The following is a 22,203-nucleotide window of genomic DNA, read 5'->3' on the forward strand; positions in this document are numbered from 1 at the left end:
CCTTGCTCCCAGTTTCTGTGTTTGACAGCTTAGTAATTGCCCCCTTCTCCCGTGAGGCTTTCTCCTGAGGCTCAGGAACGTGACTCAGACAACCCCACTTCCCGCTAACTGTATATTCTCTGATTTGTATGATTCTCTGAGATCACTCTTGTTTGGATTCTTTCTTCAATCCTTTTTGAATATTTTAATTTCAATAAGAAAAGAAAACTGAAGGCCTTGTTCTGACCTCTACAATAAGCCTCTCCACCCTGCCCAACCAGCCAGAGCCCAGAGGACAGGATGGCGCCCCAGGCAGTGCCATCTCAGCTGGCCCCTGTCCCCTTCCTGTCACCGTGCATGGCCCTCACTAAACACTTAGAATGCAAATGCCATTTGGCCAGAAGGAGAAACCCACTGTCTGCCCCTCAGGTGGATATGGAGACTGATGTATCCGGGAGGGAATAAACAACGTTCTGGCTGAGTCAGTGCTTATCTTAAAGTTCTAAACAAGAAAATCAAAATATTGACCAGAAGTGAAGCCATGAACAGTGCTGGCAATTCCATTTTTATAAGCGGATGGGGCTCTGCGGCGGTCTTCAGATGATCAGCTGGGTTTTCAAATCCTTCCCGAGTGATTATTTATAAAAGGAGTCCTTAGAGGTCAAAGAAATTAAAGACAGCTCATTATTTTTCTCCTGAAATAGACGTGTGAATGATTTTTACACAAAACGAATCAGTCCGACACAGGGAGCCAGGGCCCCATTAGAACAACCATGGGGCCCCTGTGCCTTCTCCTTCCTTTCACCTCTCTGAGCCTCAGTTTTCTTATCTGAAAACTGGGGATAAAAATATTACCGAGCCCTTAGAGTTTTTGTTGGGATTGAATAAGAAAAATCATGTTAAGTGCTTAGCACAATTTCTGATACTGAGTGGTTAGTCTAGCAATATTAATTATTAGTAGTACAGACTGATTGTCCCTTATCTGAAATGCTCTGTACCAGAAGTAGTTTGAATTTGGGATTTGTTTTTCAGATTTTGAAATAATTATATTTAATAGTTAAGTGTCCCTCATCTGAAAATCCAAACTCCAAAATGCTCCAGTGAGCATTTCCTTTGAGTGTCATGTTAGTGCTCGGAAAGTTTGAATATCACATTTTCAAATAGGGGACAGTCAACTTGTATTACTTAAAGGTGGATAGCATGGTAGTTATTTGAAGCCATGAGCTTACCTATCTTTTCTCCCCTGGGCTACTTGAGATGCCTGAGAACACGCTGTGGTGTTTCTCTGCGGGAAAAATATTTCCGCTAAATCTGACAATGATTGGCTTGATTCTTAAGGTCCTCCACTGATACACAGGGCCCCCACTGGGCAGATACAGTCCTGTGGGCACATGGCTTGGATGGGGCCTTGGTGAGCTATTCTCCCTGTGGCCACTGCAGCCTTGCATAGGAACACAAGGTTTAAGGCATGGAGTGGGGCTGCATTTCAGTCCTCATGTGCTCTGTGCAGTGCACAAGCTATATAACACAGAACTCCAGTTCTCCCGACCCTCAAAACTCTCCTTGGAACTCCCGCTCATTGATCCATGTATATCTGAAAGTGTAAGTCTCACATTGAATGGAGTCATAAGACACTCCCCTGCCTTTCTGTATTTTATTCCTGGGAATAGTTCTAGAAGGGGTGAGGGAACCAGAAGGTTGAAGCAGATAGATGTATGTTCTTGGGCCTTTATCCTACCTAGACCCTTTCAATCCCTGGAAGAGGACCTGTCACAGGTCATTTCATTTCAAGGAATGAAAGAAAGTCCAGTTTCATTAGCACTGACAGAGAGGGGGAGTCTGGGATCCTCCCTCTAAAAGCTTCCAATGCCAAGTGCAAATCAATTGCAGTGAGGAGTGAGCCCCCTCTAGTCCTCCCCCGACAGGAGCAGAAGCAGTGTGGCAAGTGTCCACCACCCTTCATTCCACCATGTGAGGAATTAGCTACATTCCCTCATGATTCCCAAAGCTTTTGTTATTGCCACTCATACTCTGTTGTGGGATTACAAGGTAGGCAATTAAACAGGCTTAGCATGTGGTCTGGAACACAGGCAGTACTGAATAAGTGGTTGTATCATTATATATTATGATTAATTTTTATCTATGTTTCCCATGCTAGACTGTGATCTCCTGCAACTCTGAATCCACAGTTTCTAGAATGCCACATGTTGAGTGGAAGGGTGGACAGTGGATGGATGGGTCATTTCTAGCCAATGTTCCCATCCATTTCACAATCCTAGATGGTTTGAGCACCTTTCTGGCTTCATGCATAAAGAATAGAGAAAGAAAGCAAGCCAAGACCTTTTTCATCTAAACCCTGGTTTCTCCAAGTGTGGTCCATGGACCCGCAGCATTGGCATCACCTGGGAGCTTGTTAGTAAGGCAGCTGCTCGGGAACCAGCCCAGATGTGATGAATCAGAATCTATTAACACAATGCCCCAGTGATTCCCATGCACGTGGAAGTTTGCAAAGCCCTGGACAAAACCATTGTTCTTAGTGTTAGCTGCGTGTTGGAATCTCCTAGAGAATGTAAACAGTAAAGCACTGCTGCCTGGGTCCCACCCACAAAGATTCCAAAGTTATTGACCTAGGTTGGGCATTGGGCTTTGTAAAAGCTCCCCTGGTGATTCTATCATGTGACCAGAGCTGAGAACCTCAGATGTGGCCAAGCTCAGACCCCGAGATGTCTCCTGCCCTGGAAAGCTTTACAAAGTCACACACCAAACACTGGGAAGAAGCTTTGTTGCATTGTCATTAGGGTGGCACACAGGGCTAGAAGTGACTGTCCCAGGAGGAGGCATGCACAGCTGTGGCTGAGCCAGACAGGTCTAAATCACAGAGCCATTTGCATCTCCCATTGAGAGCAGGGGAACAGTTGCTTTTCCCAGAGTGAAGATGGATTTGTCTTATCACAGCCACAGTTTGAGATGTCGCCTTCTTGCAGCCTGGCTTGGCTTCTTGGAGGAAATGACCCTCAGAAGTCCTTGCTTTTCTTACCTTTACCTTCCTAAGGGCCCCTGGAGAGTTACAGTTCCACGGGGAGAGGAGACAGATACAAATAGCGTGGCCTGCATAATGTCTACTTGAGATGCCTGAGAACACACTGTGGTGTTTCTCTGTGGAAAAATATCTCCCCCAAATTTAACAATGATTGGCTTGGTTCTTAAGGTCACCACTTCTGCTTACTATCAGACCGATATTGGGAAGGTCCTTTAATCTTTCTCAGCCTTCATTTCCTCACCTGCAAAATGAGGGGAATAATTCTCACTTATCAGAATTACTGTGAGGATTTGTTAGGAAAAGTAACTAGTACAGTGGCTGGCACAGAATAAGTAATTAAGAAGAAACAGTCATCAAACAAAATTTTAACCCATCTGTTTCTCCCCACCTAGCCTGTGGGCTGCTAGACAGTAGATGTGGTTCTTTTGTATATTGATATCTTTCTCCCCACCACACAAGGCCTAGCAACTAATAGGTGCTTAAAGATGTTACATTTTTATTTTTGTTTTTAAAATTTAGAATATGAATACTAAAACAAATATTATAATTTTAAAAAATAATTTACACATACTTAAATAGAAAATTGGAGGCTTTTCTTTCCTATTTTCCTACCTAAAGGCTTGTTGGAAACAACCATCACTACGAGTCTGGTGTCTGTCCTTGCTGACTGTACATGGCACTTTATAAGCACACGGAGATACATGATAGCCATGTGCACTCACACACGCATGCAGTGTTTGGCGGTAGAGACACGGATGCTGGGGCCAGACTGTTTGATATTCCTGGGCCTTTCTTGGACAAGTTAGTGGGCCTCTCCATGCCTTCGTTTCCCTATCTACAAAAGTCCCATCTCATAAAACCGTGACAGGAGGTTAAATGAGTTACCATTTGCATGAGGTCTACAATAACACCCAGGCCATGCTAAGCTCTGTGTCAGTTGGTTAACTGAAAAACAAATATTGTTCTGAGACTTACTTTTCTCACCTAGCTCTATATTTTACAGAGCTTTTCATACCCAGACATATTGAATCTCTCTAATATTTTTAATGTCTTCATAGAATTCCATTTGGTGAAGGTACTGTAATTTACTTAGGCATTTCCCAACTGATGAACATTTAAGATGGTTCCATCTATTTCACTATTAGACACAATTTGTGAGTATTATATCTTTGCATACTTCTGGGAATATTTCTGTAGAATAGATTCCACAAAGTAGAGTTGTGGGGTCAGAGGATATGCACATTTACAATTTTGACAGATACTATGAAAATTGCTTCCCCAAAAAAGTTTTGTTGATTTATTCTCAGCAGGGGTGGGTAAAAGTGACCATCTCCCCCACCATCATTACCCATATTGGAAACTATTTTATTTTTATTTTTTCCCATTCTGATGTTAGGAAAAAAAAAAAACACTTGCTGCACTATATGGATAAATACATGAATAAATGAACAAAAGGAGCAGTCAGGGAACTTGGATTGACTGACTGATTTTGCATGTGCTCTATCCCACTACCCACTGGCCCCAGCACACTCTTTATCCCCAGCCGTGAGCTCACTGCCCTCTGGTCTCTGCCACAGCCTGATGGAGTGTGCTGCAGAGCACCCAACCATTGCCAAGTCAGTGGAGAACTTCGTGAACCTGGTCAAAGGCCTCCTGGAGAAGCTGCTGGATTACCGGGGCGTGATGACGGATGAGAGCAAAGACAACCGCATGAGCTGCACTGTGAACCTGCTGGTGCGTGGGGCTGGCGGGTCCAAGTCAGACCAGAACCCTGCATGGGGCTGGGCTTTCTTTGGGTCTCACGATTGTTCTTCATAGGGAAGCGGTGCTTAAGGGCTTTGGAAAGCAGACAAATGTGGAATGGAACGTCTGCTGTGCTTTCTGCTAGCTCTGTGTCTTGAGGCTGTCACTTCACCTTTCTATGCCTCAGTCTCCTTATTTATAACATGAGATTAATGCATATTACCTTTAGCACTCAACACATCACGTGGAAGGGAGATGACAGTATAGACTGGCTAAGAGTATGAGCTTTGGAGTCACACAGCCTCTGGGTTTCCATCCTGTGTCTGATAATTAATAGGATGGACAAGCTAAGGAAATGCTCTGAAGTCTTAGTTTGCTTGTCTATTACAAGGATAAAATAATGGTTCCAATTTCATTAGGTTGTATTGTCCTGGCCCATGGTTAAATGCTCAATATGTGTTAGTTTCTTTCTTCTTATGGAATGGAGTCACACTGATAACTAGAATTGCTGTTACTGTGAACCAGGTTAACCAGAAAAACTAACCCCAGATCCAAGTTATTAACCCCTATATTTCATGAGCTCCCATGGGCTGGCTGCCAAACAGCCTCTCTCACATGCTCTGTGATTCAATCAAGAGACAGGTAGGTAAGCAGCCATAATGCTTCATATTCACCATGTCATCCCACCTTAAAACGGTTTAAAAGAATGAAGTTGACCAGAAGGCCATGTGGCATCCATCACATCAACCTCCCTACCATTCCCAAGGTTCCTGAAACACAAACCCTGTCCCCATAGCTCTTTTGTATGGCCTCCCTTTACCCTAAATGGAGTTTGTTTTTTTTTTAACAGCCTAGATATTGCCATTGATTTCCCAGAATGCCAAGGAGAGTTTAAAAATCCTGATGACAGCAGAAATGAATTCATTGCTAATAACTCCACCAGACCAGTTTACATAAAGATCATGCAGAGGTGTTTGCCACGGGCTGAGCAGCTTCTCTCTAAGGAGAGACAGAGTTGGTTGAGGAAAATGACTTTTAACAGCCAGCTAGAATCAGGGAGAATGCTTGGAACAGACAGTTCTCCAAGCACTTAGACACCACTAGGTTTCAGTGCGTTGCTTAAATATGGTGTCAAGGAGGGGGGTGGGGATGGAGGTGGTATCAGGACAGATGATGTCCAGTATGATTTGCTGCCCATTGACTGTGTGCTCTGGAACATGTCACCGCCCCTCTCTGAACCTCAGGTGCACATGGGTGTGCTGCATTAAACCAGGATATGCACCTGGTATGGCTCAGGGATTGGACCAGGACCAACTGGCTCAGAATCTGTAAGAACTTGTTTTAAAAAATGCCACGGGATTAGGATCTCTGGTGGTGAAGTCCAGCGTAACTACTAGTGTAAATGGCCCCTAAGCTGGAATAGGGACCTAGATTCCTATGTATTGCCAAGTTTAAATGTTTTGGCTACAGAATCCCATATAACTCCTGATAGTTCTGCACTATCAGGAATTCTGATCTCCTACTATTACCGAGGTGCTGTCACTCACTTTCCAACTCAAGTGCTTTCCTGTGCAAGGCCTGAGCTTCGAAACTTCAAGCTGGGCTGCCTTTCAACGTGGACTTGGTCAAAGTAGACTACCCCAGTCTTGGCAGCTCACCTCTCAATGCAGCCAAAAACTGATCTGCACCTCCTGATATGTGATGGCTGAGACACATCAGGTCCTCTGTTCCTTTGTAGTCTAAGGGTCAGGGAAGTGACTTTCAAAGCAGAATCTTCCAGTGAGGCTGTTTGATGCATCTTTGGTGCATCCAGGATAATAAATTTCCTATTCCTATCTCAGGGTACCCAGATAGTAAACAGCAATCTTCCTCTCATCTTCATCACCACACCCTTGACCTCTGTGACACTGCGAAGAACAACACTCATCATTGTTTTTCCTCCCCTATCTAGAATTTCTACAAAGATAACAACAGGGAGGAGATGTACATAAGGTAAGATTCATAGTTTCTGAAATCCAGATCTGCTGTGTCACTTTCCTGCTCGGTATCCATCGATGGCCCCTGCTGCCTTCAGGATAAAATGTAAACTTCTCTTCTTGACATTCAGGCCCCCTGTGTTGTGATTCCTGTCAGTTTCTCCAGATTCAACTCCTTCATTCTCCCATAAAACCACTTGAAATCGTCTAGGCCTTCCACGCTGTCCTGTTGTTCCCACAGCTCGTATTTTCCTGAAGAGCGAATACTTTGTGATTTGAGCTGTTGGGGTGCATTTGCACTGTTGCAGGGCTGACCTTGGATAAATTACTGTGAAGCCTGAGTCCAGACATGTAGTAAGACCATTGACTAGCCCAGTTTTGAAGGGGAAAAAAAAATACGAAGATGCATGATGTCTGCATCCTTGTAGGCATTTAAACGATATTATTTAAATATATCATGAAGGGTTTTTTGGGGACATTAGCCTGGAGCAGAGAACTCCTTTGCCAGTTTTTCTCAGAATCTCATATTTTTTTCTGCAATTTTAAAAGTATTGTTACTTTTATTTATAATAAAAATATGTACTTATTATAAAACAAAAATAAACTTATACAGGCAAGCAACACAAAAAATGAAATAAATTCCCATAATCCATACATATTTCCAGACCTTTTTATGTTTATATATACATTGAATTCTATGCATACATATTTTTTGCAAAAATGGCTTTATATTACTTGTAATTTATTCTTTGCTTTTTCTAACTTGACAAGAACTCCATATCGATGGATGTATATCAACATCATTTTTAATGAAACTATAAAATTATTTTCCAGAATATACCATCATTTATATAGCCAATCCTATATTGTTGAACATTTAGGTTGTTTCCAACTTTCTTCTACAATAAAAAGGATAACAACTTTTTTTTTGTGGGGGGGGGACATAGTTTCACTCTTGTTGCCCAGACTAGAGTGCAGTGGTGCCAATTCAGCTCACTGTAGCCTCTGCCTCCTGGGTTCAAGGGATTCTCCTATCTCAGCCTCCTGAGTAGCTGGGATTATAGGCATGCACCAGCACACCTGGCTAATTTTGTATTTTTAGTAGAGATGAGGTTTCACCATGTTGGCCAGTCTGGTCTCGAACTCCCAGCCTCAGGTGATCTGCCCACCTTGGCCTCTCAAAGTGCTGGGATCACGGGCGTGAGCCACTGCGCCCGGCCACAACAACAAAATTCTTGAACATACACCTTTATGCACATCCTTATGAGACTGGAGCCCTTGAGGTAGAGTCAACCAGAAGATTGAGGAGTAAGGTATTTACAGGGCTTTTGTGACATTCTGTCAGAGGGCAGAGACTTCAAGTCTACACTCACTCTGCTATTATGGAAGATATATCTAGGTACCTAGTTTAGCATTACTCCAGAAATAGGAGCTATCATTTGGAGAAAAAAATAATTTTACAGGTTGTCCTGAGTTTGGGATATTTATAACATCATTAATCATACCTTATTGTAGCAGCACAAAGCTTTAGGGTCTGAAGGACCTCAGTCCTTGCCTCGCGTTTTCTGTAACCTTGGATAAATTCATCTTTCTGAGGTTTTCCTACCTGTAGAATGTTTCCATCCTGCCTTCTGTTTTGATGATTAAATGAAGTACTATAAGTAATATGGCTGCCCCATGGTTTCCTCCATCCAACCTTGTTTCTCCCCTTCTCATTTTAGAAACACAGATGGCAAATCCCAGACCTCCACAAGCTTTGGAAATTTAAGGCCCGTAGTAATCTAGGAAAACCGTATTTGTCTAGACTGCAAACAGGGTATAGTCTGAAAATCTGTTCTGTTTGGCAGGCAGAATATTTAAAAACATTTTTAATTGGCTGCCAAAATTTAAAAATCTGGAGATTTTACATAAAAATCAAAATTTCCTTTTTCTCCTGGAAAACTCAGAAGGCATGACAACACTGGGCCCTCGTCCTATTCTGATGACTGTTAGCCGAACTGGGTGGTGGCAGCCATTCTGGACACGGCTGGAACATTGTCGTCATGACATCATCTCTATTCCCTACTGTGCTACTCCCCGCCCACCTCACTCAAGCACCTGGCACCTGGAGGTGCTTGAGTTTTGTATCCCTGGTTGGGGGATGTCTTCTTTTTATTAGGGTGCCTTCTTTTGGGTTCTGCAGCAGATCATCAGACCCTTGAGTTAACAAGGAAGAGGAGAGGGTGCCAAAGGAGGAGTTGAAAGTAGCAAGGAAGCTCTCCCCTGGGCTGCTCTCCCCAAGTTTTTTGAACTCAGCCATCTAGGGGTCTGAGGCATGGAGGATGGGCAGGAGGAGATAAGGCAGAATTAAGCTATGTATGCACACACAGATGTTTCTAAATTCCAAACTGTCTACATGGAGGTCATGTGCAATTTCACGGTTAACTCTGATTAGCAGAACATTAGGCGGGAGGAGAGTGGAAAGGCTGCATCTGTGAAAGCAGAAATCACTGAGCCTGAAATCTGCTTCTGGCTCTGGCTCTTTTAACCTGGATCTCAGTTTTCTCATTTTAATAGCATTGTTGGAATGATGAATTGATAAAAATACATGATAATAAAACACCCATTTGTTGAATGAATGAATGAATGAATGAATGAATGAACGAATGAATGTTTCTGCCTGGGAAGCTCTCCCAACTCATCCCCTTCCCCTTCAGATCAACTGTTCTGCCATGAGAACCTTTCTAGAAGCCTCTCTTCTCCCCACCTGGATAAAGGCTGCTCTCCTAGTACCATAGACCACTCCTTCACAACACATATCATCGCTGTGTTCTTGCAGTTACGTATCTGATGATTTGATTCATGCCTGTCTCTTCTCCTAGACTTTAAATCCCAAACCCTGAGAACAGTGCCTGCTTTTGTCACTGCTTATCTGTAAGGCCTGGAATAGCCTGGATGCCCAGTACAGCTTTGCTGAAAGAATAAGTGAATGAACAAAATACTGACAGGGCATCCTAGCACAGCGGCTATCAAATCACCACTAGGTGACCATTCCTTGCCTCAAAATCTTTGGCGGTCCCTACCCTGATTTCAGGCGGCCTACATTTGTCCCACTGGCCCGTTTTATGTGGCCAGGAACCCTGAACATTCGCTGCTCCTTTAGTGAGCTTCGTGCAGAAAACGTTTTTCTCAAAAGGAACATAAATCTGAGCACTGAGACACGCGTTGAGTGGAGATGCCCGAGAAACCCTGTGTTGCCTGGTGTGAGACTGCGTCAGGGTGGAATGCTGGCACCATGGCAGGCATTCCCTGCCTCTCCTCTCCCAGGAAGAAATCAGCATCTCCCCTCACCACATTACTTAGAGTTGGGTTTAAATAAATCCTCCTAATGATATTCAAGTCACCAGTACAGTGGTTCATTGCCTCTGGATTCTGTTTCCAACGGTGGCAGGAGAGAATGTTTTGTAGAGGAATCTAGTTCACAGTGATAATAGATAACAGCTGCCGCTGCTCAGTGCCGGCTACAGGCTAATCACTTTCAGAGCATACTTGCATTTCTTAGCAGCGATGCGAGCTGTCATGTATTGAGCCTTTTGTAAGACACACATGGTCTCCTTGGCCCTTTATATGCCCAGTTACTTTATAGATAAGTTCTATGAGTGTTGCCATTTTACAGATGAGCAAACTAAGGCACAGAGAAATTAATTCACTCCTTAATACCTATTATGAATCAGTTATCTAAGAATTTTTCAAAGCACCCTGCCTTTGTCCTTGTTCCCATCCTCAGTACCCCTCAGTTATATTGCCGTCTCATGGTTCATAACTGGGATCTCACTTTTCAAAGGGACAGGAAGTTAAAATGTGACTGCAGTCAAATAGCTAACTCTTCCTACTGACAGCTCAAGGTCTCCCTGTGAATATCTGTTCTCCAGCCCCGATCCACTTCCTTTCATTACCAAAAAATGCACTTACTTACACCCAGAGAACTCTGTAGAGAGGGGTGGGAACTGTCCCTTACAGCTGCTGTGGCTTGTTCATACTCCTGCAATGACACAATGATTAAGAGTAGGGATCATGTCCTGACTCTTCTGTTTATTAGCACAGAACTCTAGATAAATTGTCTCGCTCTCCTTTGTTTATTTCTCTTGCTTGTCATATTGCATTGGCCAGAACATTCATTATCAAGTTGCATGTTATCTGGGATGGCACCTAACTTGTCCAGGCCATAGTTCTCTCATCTGAAAATAGGAATTCCTGAGACTCATCTCACAGGGTTGTCATAAAGATTAAGTAACCTAAGAAATTTAAAATACTTAGCACAGTACCTGGCATGCACTAAGTACCCAACACACACTAGGTGCTGTCATTATCACCCACACAAAGGGCTGGTTATCCAGGAAGGAGGGCTTTCTTGCCACCCAGAGAGGTACCCAGTTGTTCTCTGGGCTCCTGCTTGTCCCTGCCAGGTGTCTCCTTGTCACTGCGCCTGGTAGCTCAGCATATTTTCCCTCAAACAGGTACCTGTACAAACTCCGCGATCTTCACCTGGACTGTGACAATTACACAGAGGCTGCCTACACGCTCCTTCTCCACACTTGGCTTCTCAAGGTACTGTCACTTTGGGTGAAGGGCATTTATTCTGGGATCCTGACAGGGCCTCACAGCAAGTTAAAGAGTGAAAAAAGAAAAAAAAAAAAAAAAAGAAGAAGAATCCAAATTTTTTTTTTTTTTTTTTTTTTTTTTTTTTTTTTTTTTTTTGAGACGGGGTCTCGCTCTGTCACCCAGGCTGGAGTGCAGTGGCCGGATCTCAGCTCACTGCAAGCTCCGCCTCCCAGGTTCACGCCATTCTCCTGCCTCAGCCTCCCGAGTAGCTGGGACTACAGGTGCCCGCCACCTCGCCCGGCTAGTTTTTTGAATAATCCAAATACATTTTGTTTTGCTCTGTGTCTCCAAACTCTTGAGCTGGCAGGGTACTTTTTGCACTGCTTCCCCGGTCACATGTGGTTTTGAGTGATCTTTACATTTAGCAACAACAACACCCCTCCGAGATATGTTTTGCAGTTTTATATAATATCTAAACTGCTATTAACAGTAAATCATTGGCATGCCCACTGAGCTGCATTCCTTCTGTTGAGAACTTAGCTGTAGCTGGCAAAAAAATCAGAATGATTTCCTTTGGCTTTGGGAGAGCTGGGAGCATGTTTCTTAGGGGTTCGAAGTAAATCCCTACAAAGCGCACACAGAGAGCCAACAAAGAGTAAGATAAATGCAACTCAACAAAAATCAGGAGGCTTCACAAGTGGAAATTGCAGCCCGGCATCTCTCTGACTGACCACTGGCACCCAGGACAGGCCCCGGGGAAGCTAGCAGAGGGGAGGGCGTTTGCAGGGCTTCATCGGACTCCTAATCACTGTGGTTTTAATATTTCACATCCCCTCATTTGTCTGTTTTGGAACTTGGGACATTAGTGCTGCTTGGAGGGCAACTTCCAAATATCCTGGGTACTCATGCCTCAAAAGGGCAGCCTCTCCAGTGGTACCCCAAGTTTCCAGAAGTAAGCTGAGTTCAAGAAAGGAGGAGAGACCGAAAGGACAGGGTGTGGGGAGTGCGGTTCCTGCCTTTAATCCTGGGAAGACACCTGCTCTCGGCAGCCTCTGGCCCTGTGTGACTTCCTGTGTCTTCTCTTTGCAGTGGTCGGATGAGCAGTGTGCATCACAGGTCATGCAGACGGGCCAGCAACACCCCCAGACACACCGGCAGCTCAAGGAGACGCTCTACGAGATCATCATAGGCTACTTTGACAAAGGAAAGGTAATCTATCCCTGCCGCCCTCTCTCTGTGGGGACCCTGGCCACTGGAAGGGTAGTTCCCTCCCAAACCCTATATCCAATCCATCCTCAGCTCTGTCAGATATCCCTCCAAATCCTAACTCTGATCACTTCTCTCCACTTCCTCTGCATCTCCATTCCTTCCACCTCCATGTAAGGCACTGACATGGCTCACCTGGGCACTGCAATGGATCCTACACAATTTTCTTGCTTCCTCTACTACCCCCAACATATCATCCTCCATAGAGAAGATAGGATGATCATAAAACATAGATTGGATTATGCCATTCCCCTGCTCACAATTTCTTAATGGCTCCCCCAATCTACTTAAAACAAAGTACACAATCCCTCCCATGGCCCATGAGGCTCCACATGAGCTGTGCCCTGGCTGCCTCTCTCATTTCATCCCTGCTGGGGTCCCTCTTGCTCACGTGCTCTATGCCAACCTCTTTTCAAACTCAGGGGCTTTGTACTTGCTTTTGCCAGCTGGAAGCATTCCTCTACCATAGCTGCCCACTGGAAGGCCGGGATTCACTCAGATGCCACATGCTAAGGAGGCCTTCCCTGACCACCACTAGACAAACCAGCAGCACCTCTGCACCAGGTTACCCTTATGGCTTCTTCAAAGCACTTGTTCCTATGAGACATCATCTTGTTCATTTTCCTTTTACTTGTTTATTTTCTGGCTCCCCAATTTAGAATGCCATGAGATCAGAGACTTGTCTTGTCCACTGCTAAATGCCCAGTGACTAGGACAGAACCTAGAAAGTCTCCAGTGAATATGTAGGCCTGTGTCCTAGGTTCTGTTCTAATCACTGGGCATTCATAAATGAATGAACTGAATGGATGAATGACATGCACTGTCATCCTTGATCTTTAAACAGCAAGGATGCTTGGTTGTATTTGGTCAGGAGATTGGCCAGACCAGCTGCTGCCCAGCTCCAGCCTCTGGTGGACCTTCAGGAAGTACCAGCCCCAAAACTTCCATGCACCCTATAGAGAACATAGATCGGTGGCCACATGCTCAAGCTCTGGGGCCAGATGACCCAGCTGCAATCCTTGTTTCTTTACCACCTACCCTTCCCTTGACCTAAGAGACTCCAATCCCCACCCATAACAGTGAAATGCTAATGGTACCTTCTTTCTAGTTGTGCTGTGAAATAGAGTGAGAAAATGCAGGTAGAGCACCTGGCGTAGGACCTAGTGCATAGTAATAGCTGGTGAAATGTCAGTAATCGTCATCATTACCCTACTCCACCACTTCCTCTCTCAAGCCTTTCTTGAGTCCTCTGGCTTACCTGCAGCCCTCCCTCTCCTCTGCATTGCAAGACCTCTTACAGTTTATCAGGACGTAATTTAGCACTTAATTTGGGCCTGTCCTGTCGCTGTAGTTTATTGCATCTGTCTTAGTCGGATCCCTCTACCTTTTCTGGAAAGATAAAATGAGGTAATGTCTGTGGAAGGGCTTATAAATTCCCAAGACTCAAGCAGTTGGAGAGCACTGTTTTCATAATTTACAATTATAAGCCTCTTGAGGGCAGAGATGCTGCCATCCCTTGAACCTCCTGCCCTGCTGGGTGTCAAGTCAGAGCTTACTATTTGTTTATCAGCTGATTAAGTAGGTTGCAGTGTGAGAGCCTAAAAGTACATGTTGAGCTTTGTCCTCAGCAAGATATTCAATTCAGCGCACTCTGTGCTGAGCAGAGAGGAAAAAGGCATGATCCCCAGCCTCAAAGAACTTACTGTCTAGTGGGCAAAACAGACATGCCAATAATAATCTCTTTTGCATTGCTCTTTGGCATTATGCAATGACAGGGAAAAAGGCAAGGGAACAGGGTGGTGCCAAAGTACTTTGGGAGCAGAGAGGAGGGAGCAGATGGGTACGGCTTACCCTGAAAGTCGCTGCTATGAAAGCTTCTAGAAGGAAGCCCAAACTCCTCAGCACCCCGTCAGCTTTCCTTCCCCATACCTCCTCAGGGAGGCTCATTGCTCCAGGCACACATGCTGGCTTTCTACTCCATAAGTTCATCTCTCCATCACCCGACGGACTCCTCTAAATTGCTCAAAACCAAACGATTTCATCTATTGATGTATATACTTTGTCCAGTTATGTTCCATGAGAGCAGAGTCTGTCTTGTCCATCTTTATATCTGTTTCGTTACTGCACACCACACCATGCCCAGAACCCAGCATGTGCTTAAAAATGAATGTGTAAGACTCAGAGAAATCAGTGACTGCTGGAGGTCCCAGTGGCCACACAGGCAGAACTGGGAGGAAATCCCAGGCACCTGACTTCCTGCCCCGACGCTTCCCTGGTCTCTTAGTGATTTCTTAACCCATGGGGAGAGCCTTTCTTCTCCCTGTTCATATTACAGTGACAAGTAGACAAAGACCTATACTTGAGCCCAACAGTCCCCTGGCCTCAGCCCAGGGGGATTACCCCCACCTTCTGGTTCAGGGTGAAGAGAAAACCTCAGCCTGGCCCGTACACTTGGTTCCTCCTCCTAGCACATAAAGCATTTTTATGCTGCTTGCTAAGCTGTCCGTGGGTTTACAGCCGTGGCGTCTCCACTCGGCACTTGGTTTTATTTATTTTTATGCTTGGATGCAGAGAGAGCACTTTTGCTACACAGCTCACACTGCATATTGGCAACCTCCCCTCTCTCCTCCTCCTACCTCCCCCAGCTTCTCCATTTAGGTGCATTTTCCATTTTAAACTGAAGGTGAAATGTAATGGGTATCCCTTGAGATTGCCAGCCTCCGGTCCGCCCTGCATCTCCCCTGACTCTGCAGACCATCCTGACCTCCTTCGGTCTAAGAGAGTGACGTGATCTATTGACTCTCGTCTAAGACAGAGAAGAGAAGTATCCACTGTGTTTAGGGATAAAAAGTCTTAATTTTTTTTAATACTCTAGCACCACCCCTCCCACCTCTATGCTACCTGACTCCTTACTTCCACACGTCAAATAATCCCAATAAAAAGTGTCAGGATTGGCAGAGTAGAAGAATCCCAGGACTGCATATCAGGAGAACTGGGGCCTGGCCCCAACTTTGTCCCTGGAAACTCTGACCTTGGGCCACCTTGTTCACTTCTCTGTAAACCATTTATCTTTGGAAAAGGGGGCCAATACTTCTCTGAGGAGGTGAGGGAATCAGAGGTTTCATTCACTAAACACGAGCATGTGGGAGGCAAGGACTGAAGAGCAAGGCCCTGGAGACACACACGGAGGCTTGCATCCCGACTCTGCTTTTAGTGAGACGTTTGACCCAGGACAGGTTGCCAGGCCTCTCTGAACCTCTGTTTCTAACCTGGACAATGAAGATGGTGTCAGTTACCTCTCAGAGTGGTTGTGAAGAATCAGAGAGCGCGTAATTAAAGGGTTTAGCCTCATCTGTGCCTGCTCAATTATTTATCAAGAAACTCAGGTGAGAGGCCAGAGGAAGGTCGTCCTCTCTAGGAAGCCCCCCGATCCCTCTGAATGGGGGGTGGGTCTGGATCAGAGCGAGGTTTCCACTCAGTCCCAGGAAGCACAGCTAAGCCGGGGTCCCTTCCTCAGCAAGGGCTCTGCAAACCTGGAGGTGCTGCCTCACCTTTGTCCCTGTGACCTTCCTGTAGATGTGGGAAGAGGCCATCAGTCTGTGCAAGGAGCTGGCGGAACAGTACGAGATGGAGATCTTTGACTATGAGCTGCTCAGCCAGAACCTGGTAAGGCATCCCCTGGGAAGGCTGAATGCCCTGCAGCCTGGGTGCTCAGGGCCTCAGCTCACCCAAGATCCTGGGGAGATGGGGATGAGGGCCAGGCGGGGTTGGGGAAATAGAAAATGAATGGAAGGAGGACCTGAGCGAGGCTGTACTGAGCATCTCCCTTCCCGTTCGGAGTATTTCCAAAGAGAGATGTCGTGGGGAAATGCTTCGGTGACAGCATCTCAGAGGGAGCATTGAGTACCTGCGTGGGGCTGCAACTGCCGCCGCCGCCACAGCCCCAATAAACGCTGTGCTACATTTTCAGTAAAAGTTCCACAAATCACTAAACCAATTAAATAAAAACACAAATTTGTGCTTTCTGATTAACAGATAAATCACATTAAAATGCTCCCCATCTGGTTACTCCCATTAGCATCGATGCTCACGATTTGGTGGGGGAAGTGGAGAGCAGGGGAAGCCAGCCCAGCTGATCCTGCTTGTACTGCAGAAGCCTGGGTTTGGCGGGGAGTTGGACTCTGCAGGGAAATGCAGAACTTTTTGGCTGCTTCCCTCCCACCCACACTCCCCACATATTTTCTGGCTGCCTGAGCAGCAGGACCCCAGGGACCCTCTTAGCCCATTTAGAGAGGCCAGGCCAGCGACTTACAGAGTCAGAATGTTAGAAAAGGATTGATAGCTTTTGGTTGGGGGAAGGTATGGTGATCTTGTTAAAAACAACTGAGCTGTTAACTGTTTTCACTGTTTGTAAGATGATATGCAAATACACACACCAAGAGACACCTGATACCTACCCCACGTGTACCTCCACATAGATGTTCGCCAATGCCTATGCCCAAGACACACACACACACACACACACACACACACACACACAGAGGATACATTCAGACACACACTAATGTATGTGTACTTGCCTGCACAGAGTCCACATCACACAGGCATCTGTCTAGATCCACATGTATCTTCCAGATTGTATCAAATGGAAGATGCCATCGATCATACATCATTCTTTTTATTGTGCCATGTCATGATTCCTTCAGAGCCAACTGCAGTTATAAGATGCCATTAGGTGTAAAGTAAGATTCAGACTGTTTCCAGAGATGTTAAAATATGGAAAACACACACCTCTTAGAAAAGATGAAATGTCTTAGGTATACATGCACAGGAAAACATCTGTATCTGGGGACATTTATTCATTCCATAGCCTCACAAATCCATACCCAAGTGTGCATGGAGGTGGGAGCAGAGATGCAATGATGGGAACCCTGGATGCAGTTTACTGGGTTCAGCTCCATGCTTACTGGCTGCTTTATGAGATACCATTTCTTTATCTGCAAAATGGAGATACTCATGGGATTACTACAAGGATGATTCAAGTAACCACGCTAGTGCAGGTAGAGTGATTAACACAGTCCCTGGTATACTGTAAATGTAGCTATTACTATTGTGATTATAGACATAGCACAGATATACAAATATGTGCGCATGGCTCATTGGTTCTGGTATAATAATGTCTTCACTAAGGCCTCTTGGAGTTGAATGTGCCTTTGATACACATCTGTGTTGCAACAAACCTTGTTTTCTTCCTTTAGATCCAGCAGGCAAAATTCTATGAAAGCATCATGAAAATCCTCAGGCCCAAACCAGACTACTTTGCTGTTGGGTACTACGGACAGGGATTCCCCTCCTTCCTGCGGGTGAGTCTGAGGGTGACTTGGACACCAGGCGAGAGCCCTGGGGCCTCGGCATCTCAGCGGTCCCTCTATGCTTTGAGGATTTGCTTGTGCTCAGAAGCGGTGCTCTTCCCTGAGTGCTGCCCCCATCCCCAGGAGACTCCCCAGTCAATGCTCCCATCCTAATCACCAACATCTCTCATCTACTGTGTTTCTTTAACTACACAGCAACTACGGCTGCCTCGTGAGGTAGTGAGTTTCCCGTCACTGGAATGAGGTGTTCAAAGAGTGGCTGGAGGACGTTTGCTGGCAGAGGTTTGCTGCCAGGAGTTACTGTAGAGCAGTCATTCTCAGACCTTTTGGTTTCAAAACCTTCTTTCTCTTTTAAAAATGATTGAGGACCCCAAAGAACTTGTGTGTATAAAGATAATCTCTATCTACATTTACCACGTGAGAAATTAAGAAAATGTTTTTTAAAGTGTTCGTTTATTTGAAAATACAAAAATGGTCCAGGCATGGTGGCTGATGCCTGTAATCCCAGCACTTTGGGAGGCTGAAGTGGGCAGATTACTTGAGCTCAGGAGTTCAAGACCAGCCTAGCTAACATGGTGAAACCCTGTCTCTACAAAAAACACAAAATTTAGCTGGGTGTGGTGATACGCACCTATAATCCCAGCTATTTGGGGCCTGAGACAGGAGGATTACTTGAACCCAGAAGGCTGAGGCTACAGTGAGTCATGATGGAGCCACTGCACTCCATCCAGCCTGGGTAACAAAGAGAGACCCTGTTTCAAAAAATAAATAAAATTAAAAAAAATAAAAACAGCAATAATAAACCCATTACATGTTAACATAAACTGCAATTTTAGGGAAAAAAACTGTATTTTCCAATAAAAAAAAATCAGTGAAAATCACGAGATTGCTTCACATTTCTGCAAATCTCTTTAATGTCTGACTTAAGACATCTAGATTCTCATGTCTGCTTCTGCAATCTGTTGCGATCACACATCTCGCAGCCTTGGAAAGCTCCTTTGTACCCTCATGGGAGAATGAGAATGAAAAGGATAAATAACAGCTTTCATGTTATTGTGAAAACAGTGTGATCTTGTGGTTCCTGAGAGGGTCTTGGGACCCTCAGGTGTCCCTGGAGCACAGTTTCTGAACCACTGCTGTAGTGGCTTATTTACCCATCATGTGTTGAATTGGATTAGATCACCAGTAGGCTGCCTTCAGTCTGGGAGTCTATGGTTCAATTCTGGGGTAAGGGAAATACAACAGAAATGGCAAATCTGGTCTCCAACCTCACTTGATTTAGTCTAGTCAAGGAGATAAATCACTCACAGTTACTGATCGACAATCGATGTGGAGGCGAGGGTGGGCCTGCAGGAGTGACTGCCATGAGTTGCAGAGAGGGGTGCGGGCTTCATGGAGGAAGTAGAGGCAGCTTCCCACACCTGAGTGTACATCAGAATCCCATGGGGAACTTGTTAAAAGTACAGACTCCTGGGCCCCACTCCCACAGATTCCATTTCAGCAGGTCTGGAGTGGGCCCTGGGCATCTGAATTTTTTTCTTTTCTTTTCTTTTTTTTTTTGAAACGGAGTCTTTCTGTGTCGCCCAGGCTGTAGTGCAGTGGCCTGATCTCAGCTCACTGCAACCTCTGCCTCCCGGGTTCAAGCTATTATCCTGCCTCAGGCTCCCAGGTAGCTGGGACTTCAGGAAGGCAGCACCACACCCAGTTAATTTTTAGTAGGGACAGGGTTTCACCATGTTGGCCAGGATGGTCTCTATCTCTTGACCTCATGATCCGCCTGTCTTGGCCTCCCAAAGTGCTGGAATTACAGGAGTGAGCCACCGCGCCCAACTGGGAATCTGAATTTTTAAAAGTCTTCTAGGCTCCTTGGACAATCAGCTAGGTTTGGAAACACTGATATGTAGAGATAAATGACAGATGTGTGTTTGGATAGAAGAACTTAGGGGCCATTTTAGGCAGTATGGATGGCACAGATGTCTAGAGCAGAGTTTCTCAACCTCAGCACTATTGATATTTTGGGCCTGAAAATTCTTCATTGTGGGGCTGTGCTGTGCATCGTAGGATGTTAGCAGCATCCCTAGCCTCTACCCCGAAGGTTCTAGTAGCATCCCCCACTCTCAGTTGTGACAACCAAAAAATGTTTCCAGATACTGCCGACGTCCCTTGGGGGACATCACCTTTAGTTGAGAACCACTGGTCTATAAGAGACGAACATGGTGAGGAAGGATAAAGAGTGTGTTTTCACAGGCTTAGAGCCAGAAGCCAGGTGATGAGGATATGAAAGCTGAGTCCTTCCAGCCCACAGGTCCAGCCCACATGGTCCATTACAGGCAACGGGGAAATGTTGTGGCCATGTATATAGGAGAGTGGGTGTGACACAGTGAAACCTGAGTGAGTAATTATTCTGGAAACTGTACATAGGATGGTAAGAAGAAAGTTCTCAGCATCCATGATCTTCCCTTCCTCTAGACTCTTTAGAGTAGTGATGGCCTCTGCTAGGTCAGTGAGTTGAGCTCTTCCTTTCCCCCTGTAGGGAAACCAAGAGGAGAGCGATGCACTGGAGGTCCCCATAGACTGTGGTCATTTTACAAGCTCCCCAGCTTTGCTTGGCCCCTTTCTTCATACCTGAGTCCCCAAATCTCTAATGAGCATCCTTTCTCTGCAGAACAAAGTGTTCATCTACCGCGGGAAGGAGTATGAGCGAAGAGAAGATTTCCAGATGCAGCTGATGACCCAGTTCCCCAATGCAGAGAAGATGAACACCACCTCTGCCCCGGGAGATGATGTGAAGAATGCTCCAGGCCAGTGTATCCTTGGAGAATGCCCTAGCCAATGGGCCAGACCTGAGCAGCCCTGCCGGGGCTGCAGCCCACAAAGACCCACCTTAGAGCTCACAGCTGCTGCCAGAATCATTGCAATGGTGCCGTGTCGCAGGAACATGCAACATGTTCTTTGGATCCATGTTCTTTGGATCCTTTTCTGGTCTCTTCATGATCCTGGTATCTCGAGCTCTGTTTGGTTTGGAAATTTTGTCTCCATTTCCTGTTATCTTTGGTGCTTTTTAAAAAGTGCATGAATGTGAGCTAGAATGTCAACTCCGTGGTCGCTCTGGCTTGCTCTCTGCAGTAAGTTCCCATCTCCCGTGGTGCCTGTTACAGAGTGACTCCCAGTAAATATTCGAGATGAGATCCAAAGAACCCATCTCAATACATCGTAAATGTTGTATGCATTGATTAATTCACTCACTCACTCATTCTTATATTGAATACTCTCAAGCCCTTACTCTATGCTAAGCAAGGTGCAAGGGACTGGAGATTTTCATTCACAAAATGGTCCTACGTTCAGGGAGCTTACAGTGTAGCAACTAAAAGAGGCATTAAGTGACTAACTCCTCTATTCCATATTTATTTACAAAAATATAATCTGTGCCTCAAGGAAGCCATGCAGAGTACTATGGTTGGGAAAGGAGAGAAGGCATCCTTGAGGAAGGGGACGTTTGAGATGACAAACAACCAAAGCTTAGCAGGAGGTGGGGAGAATATCCCAGACAGAAGGAGGGATGCTTCTGTGCAGAGGCCTTAGGCAGTAAGGAGCATAGCTGTCTCCACGAACTGAAATGATGCCACATTGCCATCATAATAAAATCAAAACTGCTAAGCAAGGCCTGCAAGGCCATCCATGATCTGACCCCTGCCTGCCTGTTCAGCGTCATCACTCCCCATCCTTCTTTCCCTTTATCACATCCCTCTGACCACAGTGGTCTTGTTTCTGTTCCTGTGATGTGCCCAGCTTGTTGCCGCCTCTGAGCATTCATATTCTCTGTTCCCTCTGCTTGGGGTGCCCTTCCTCAGCTCCTTACATGACTAGCTGTCTCTTACCCATCAGACCCTAGCTTGGCGTCACCTTCTGGAAGAGGTCTGCCATGGCCTTTCTATTGTCAAATGTGGCCTTTTCTGAACTCTTCATGACCCTGGTATCTCAAGCTCCATTTTCCTTGGAAAATCTGTCTCAATTTGCCTTTATCTCTGGCACTTTTTAAACATGCATGGAGGCGAGCTAGAATGTAAGCTCCATGAGGGAAGATGCTTGCCCTAGCTTGCTCCCTGCAGTTAAGTCCCCCTCTCCCTGGTGCCTGGTACAAAGGGACTCCCAGTAAATATTTGTTGATTAATAGAAATGAAAAGGAAACAACACAGAAAGAGGAGAGAAGAAAAGAGATAAATAAATAGAGAAAGGGAGGAAGGAG

At 45.4% G+C, this 22,203-nt stretch overlaps 1 protein-coding gene across 3 annotated transcripts in view; it reads left to right on the forward strand.

The window, feature by feature from the left end:
• DOCK2 (dedicator of cytokinesis 2) overlaps positions 1-22,203 on the forward strand; it is a 436,348-nt gene that overhangs the window by 382,651 nt on the left and 31,494 nt on the right. For all 3 annotated transcript variants that reach the window (XM_045395044.3, XM_045395045.3, XM_045395046.3), the window contains 7 exons: positions 4,597-4,753; positions 6,714-6,754; positions 11,235-11,325; positions 12,409-12,528; positions 16,162-16,251; positions 17,844-17,948; positions 20,623-20,764. In XM_045395044.3, coding sequence (XP_045250979.1) covers positions 4,597-4,753; positions 6,714-6,754; positions 11,235-11,325; positions 12,409-12,528; positions 16,162-16,251; positions 17,844-17,948; positions 20,623-20,764 — 746 coding nt within the window. The remainder of the gene's footprint in view (positions 1-4,596; positions 4,754-6,713; positions 6,755-11,234; positions 11,326-12,408; positions 12,529-16,161; positions 16,252-17,843; positions 17,949-20,622; positions 20,765-22,203) is intronic.

This window comes from Macaca fascicularis, chromosome 6 (genome assembly GCF_037993035.2).
Source record: "Macaca fascicularis isolate 582-1 chromosome 6, T2T-MFA8v1.1".
NCBI lineage: Eukaryota > Metazoa > Chordata > Mammalia > Primates > Cercopithecidae > Macaca > Macaca fascicularis.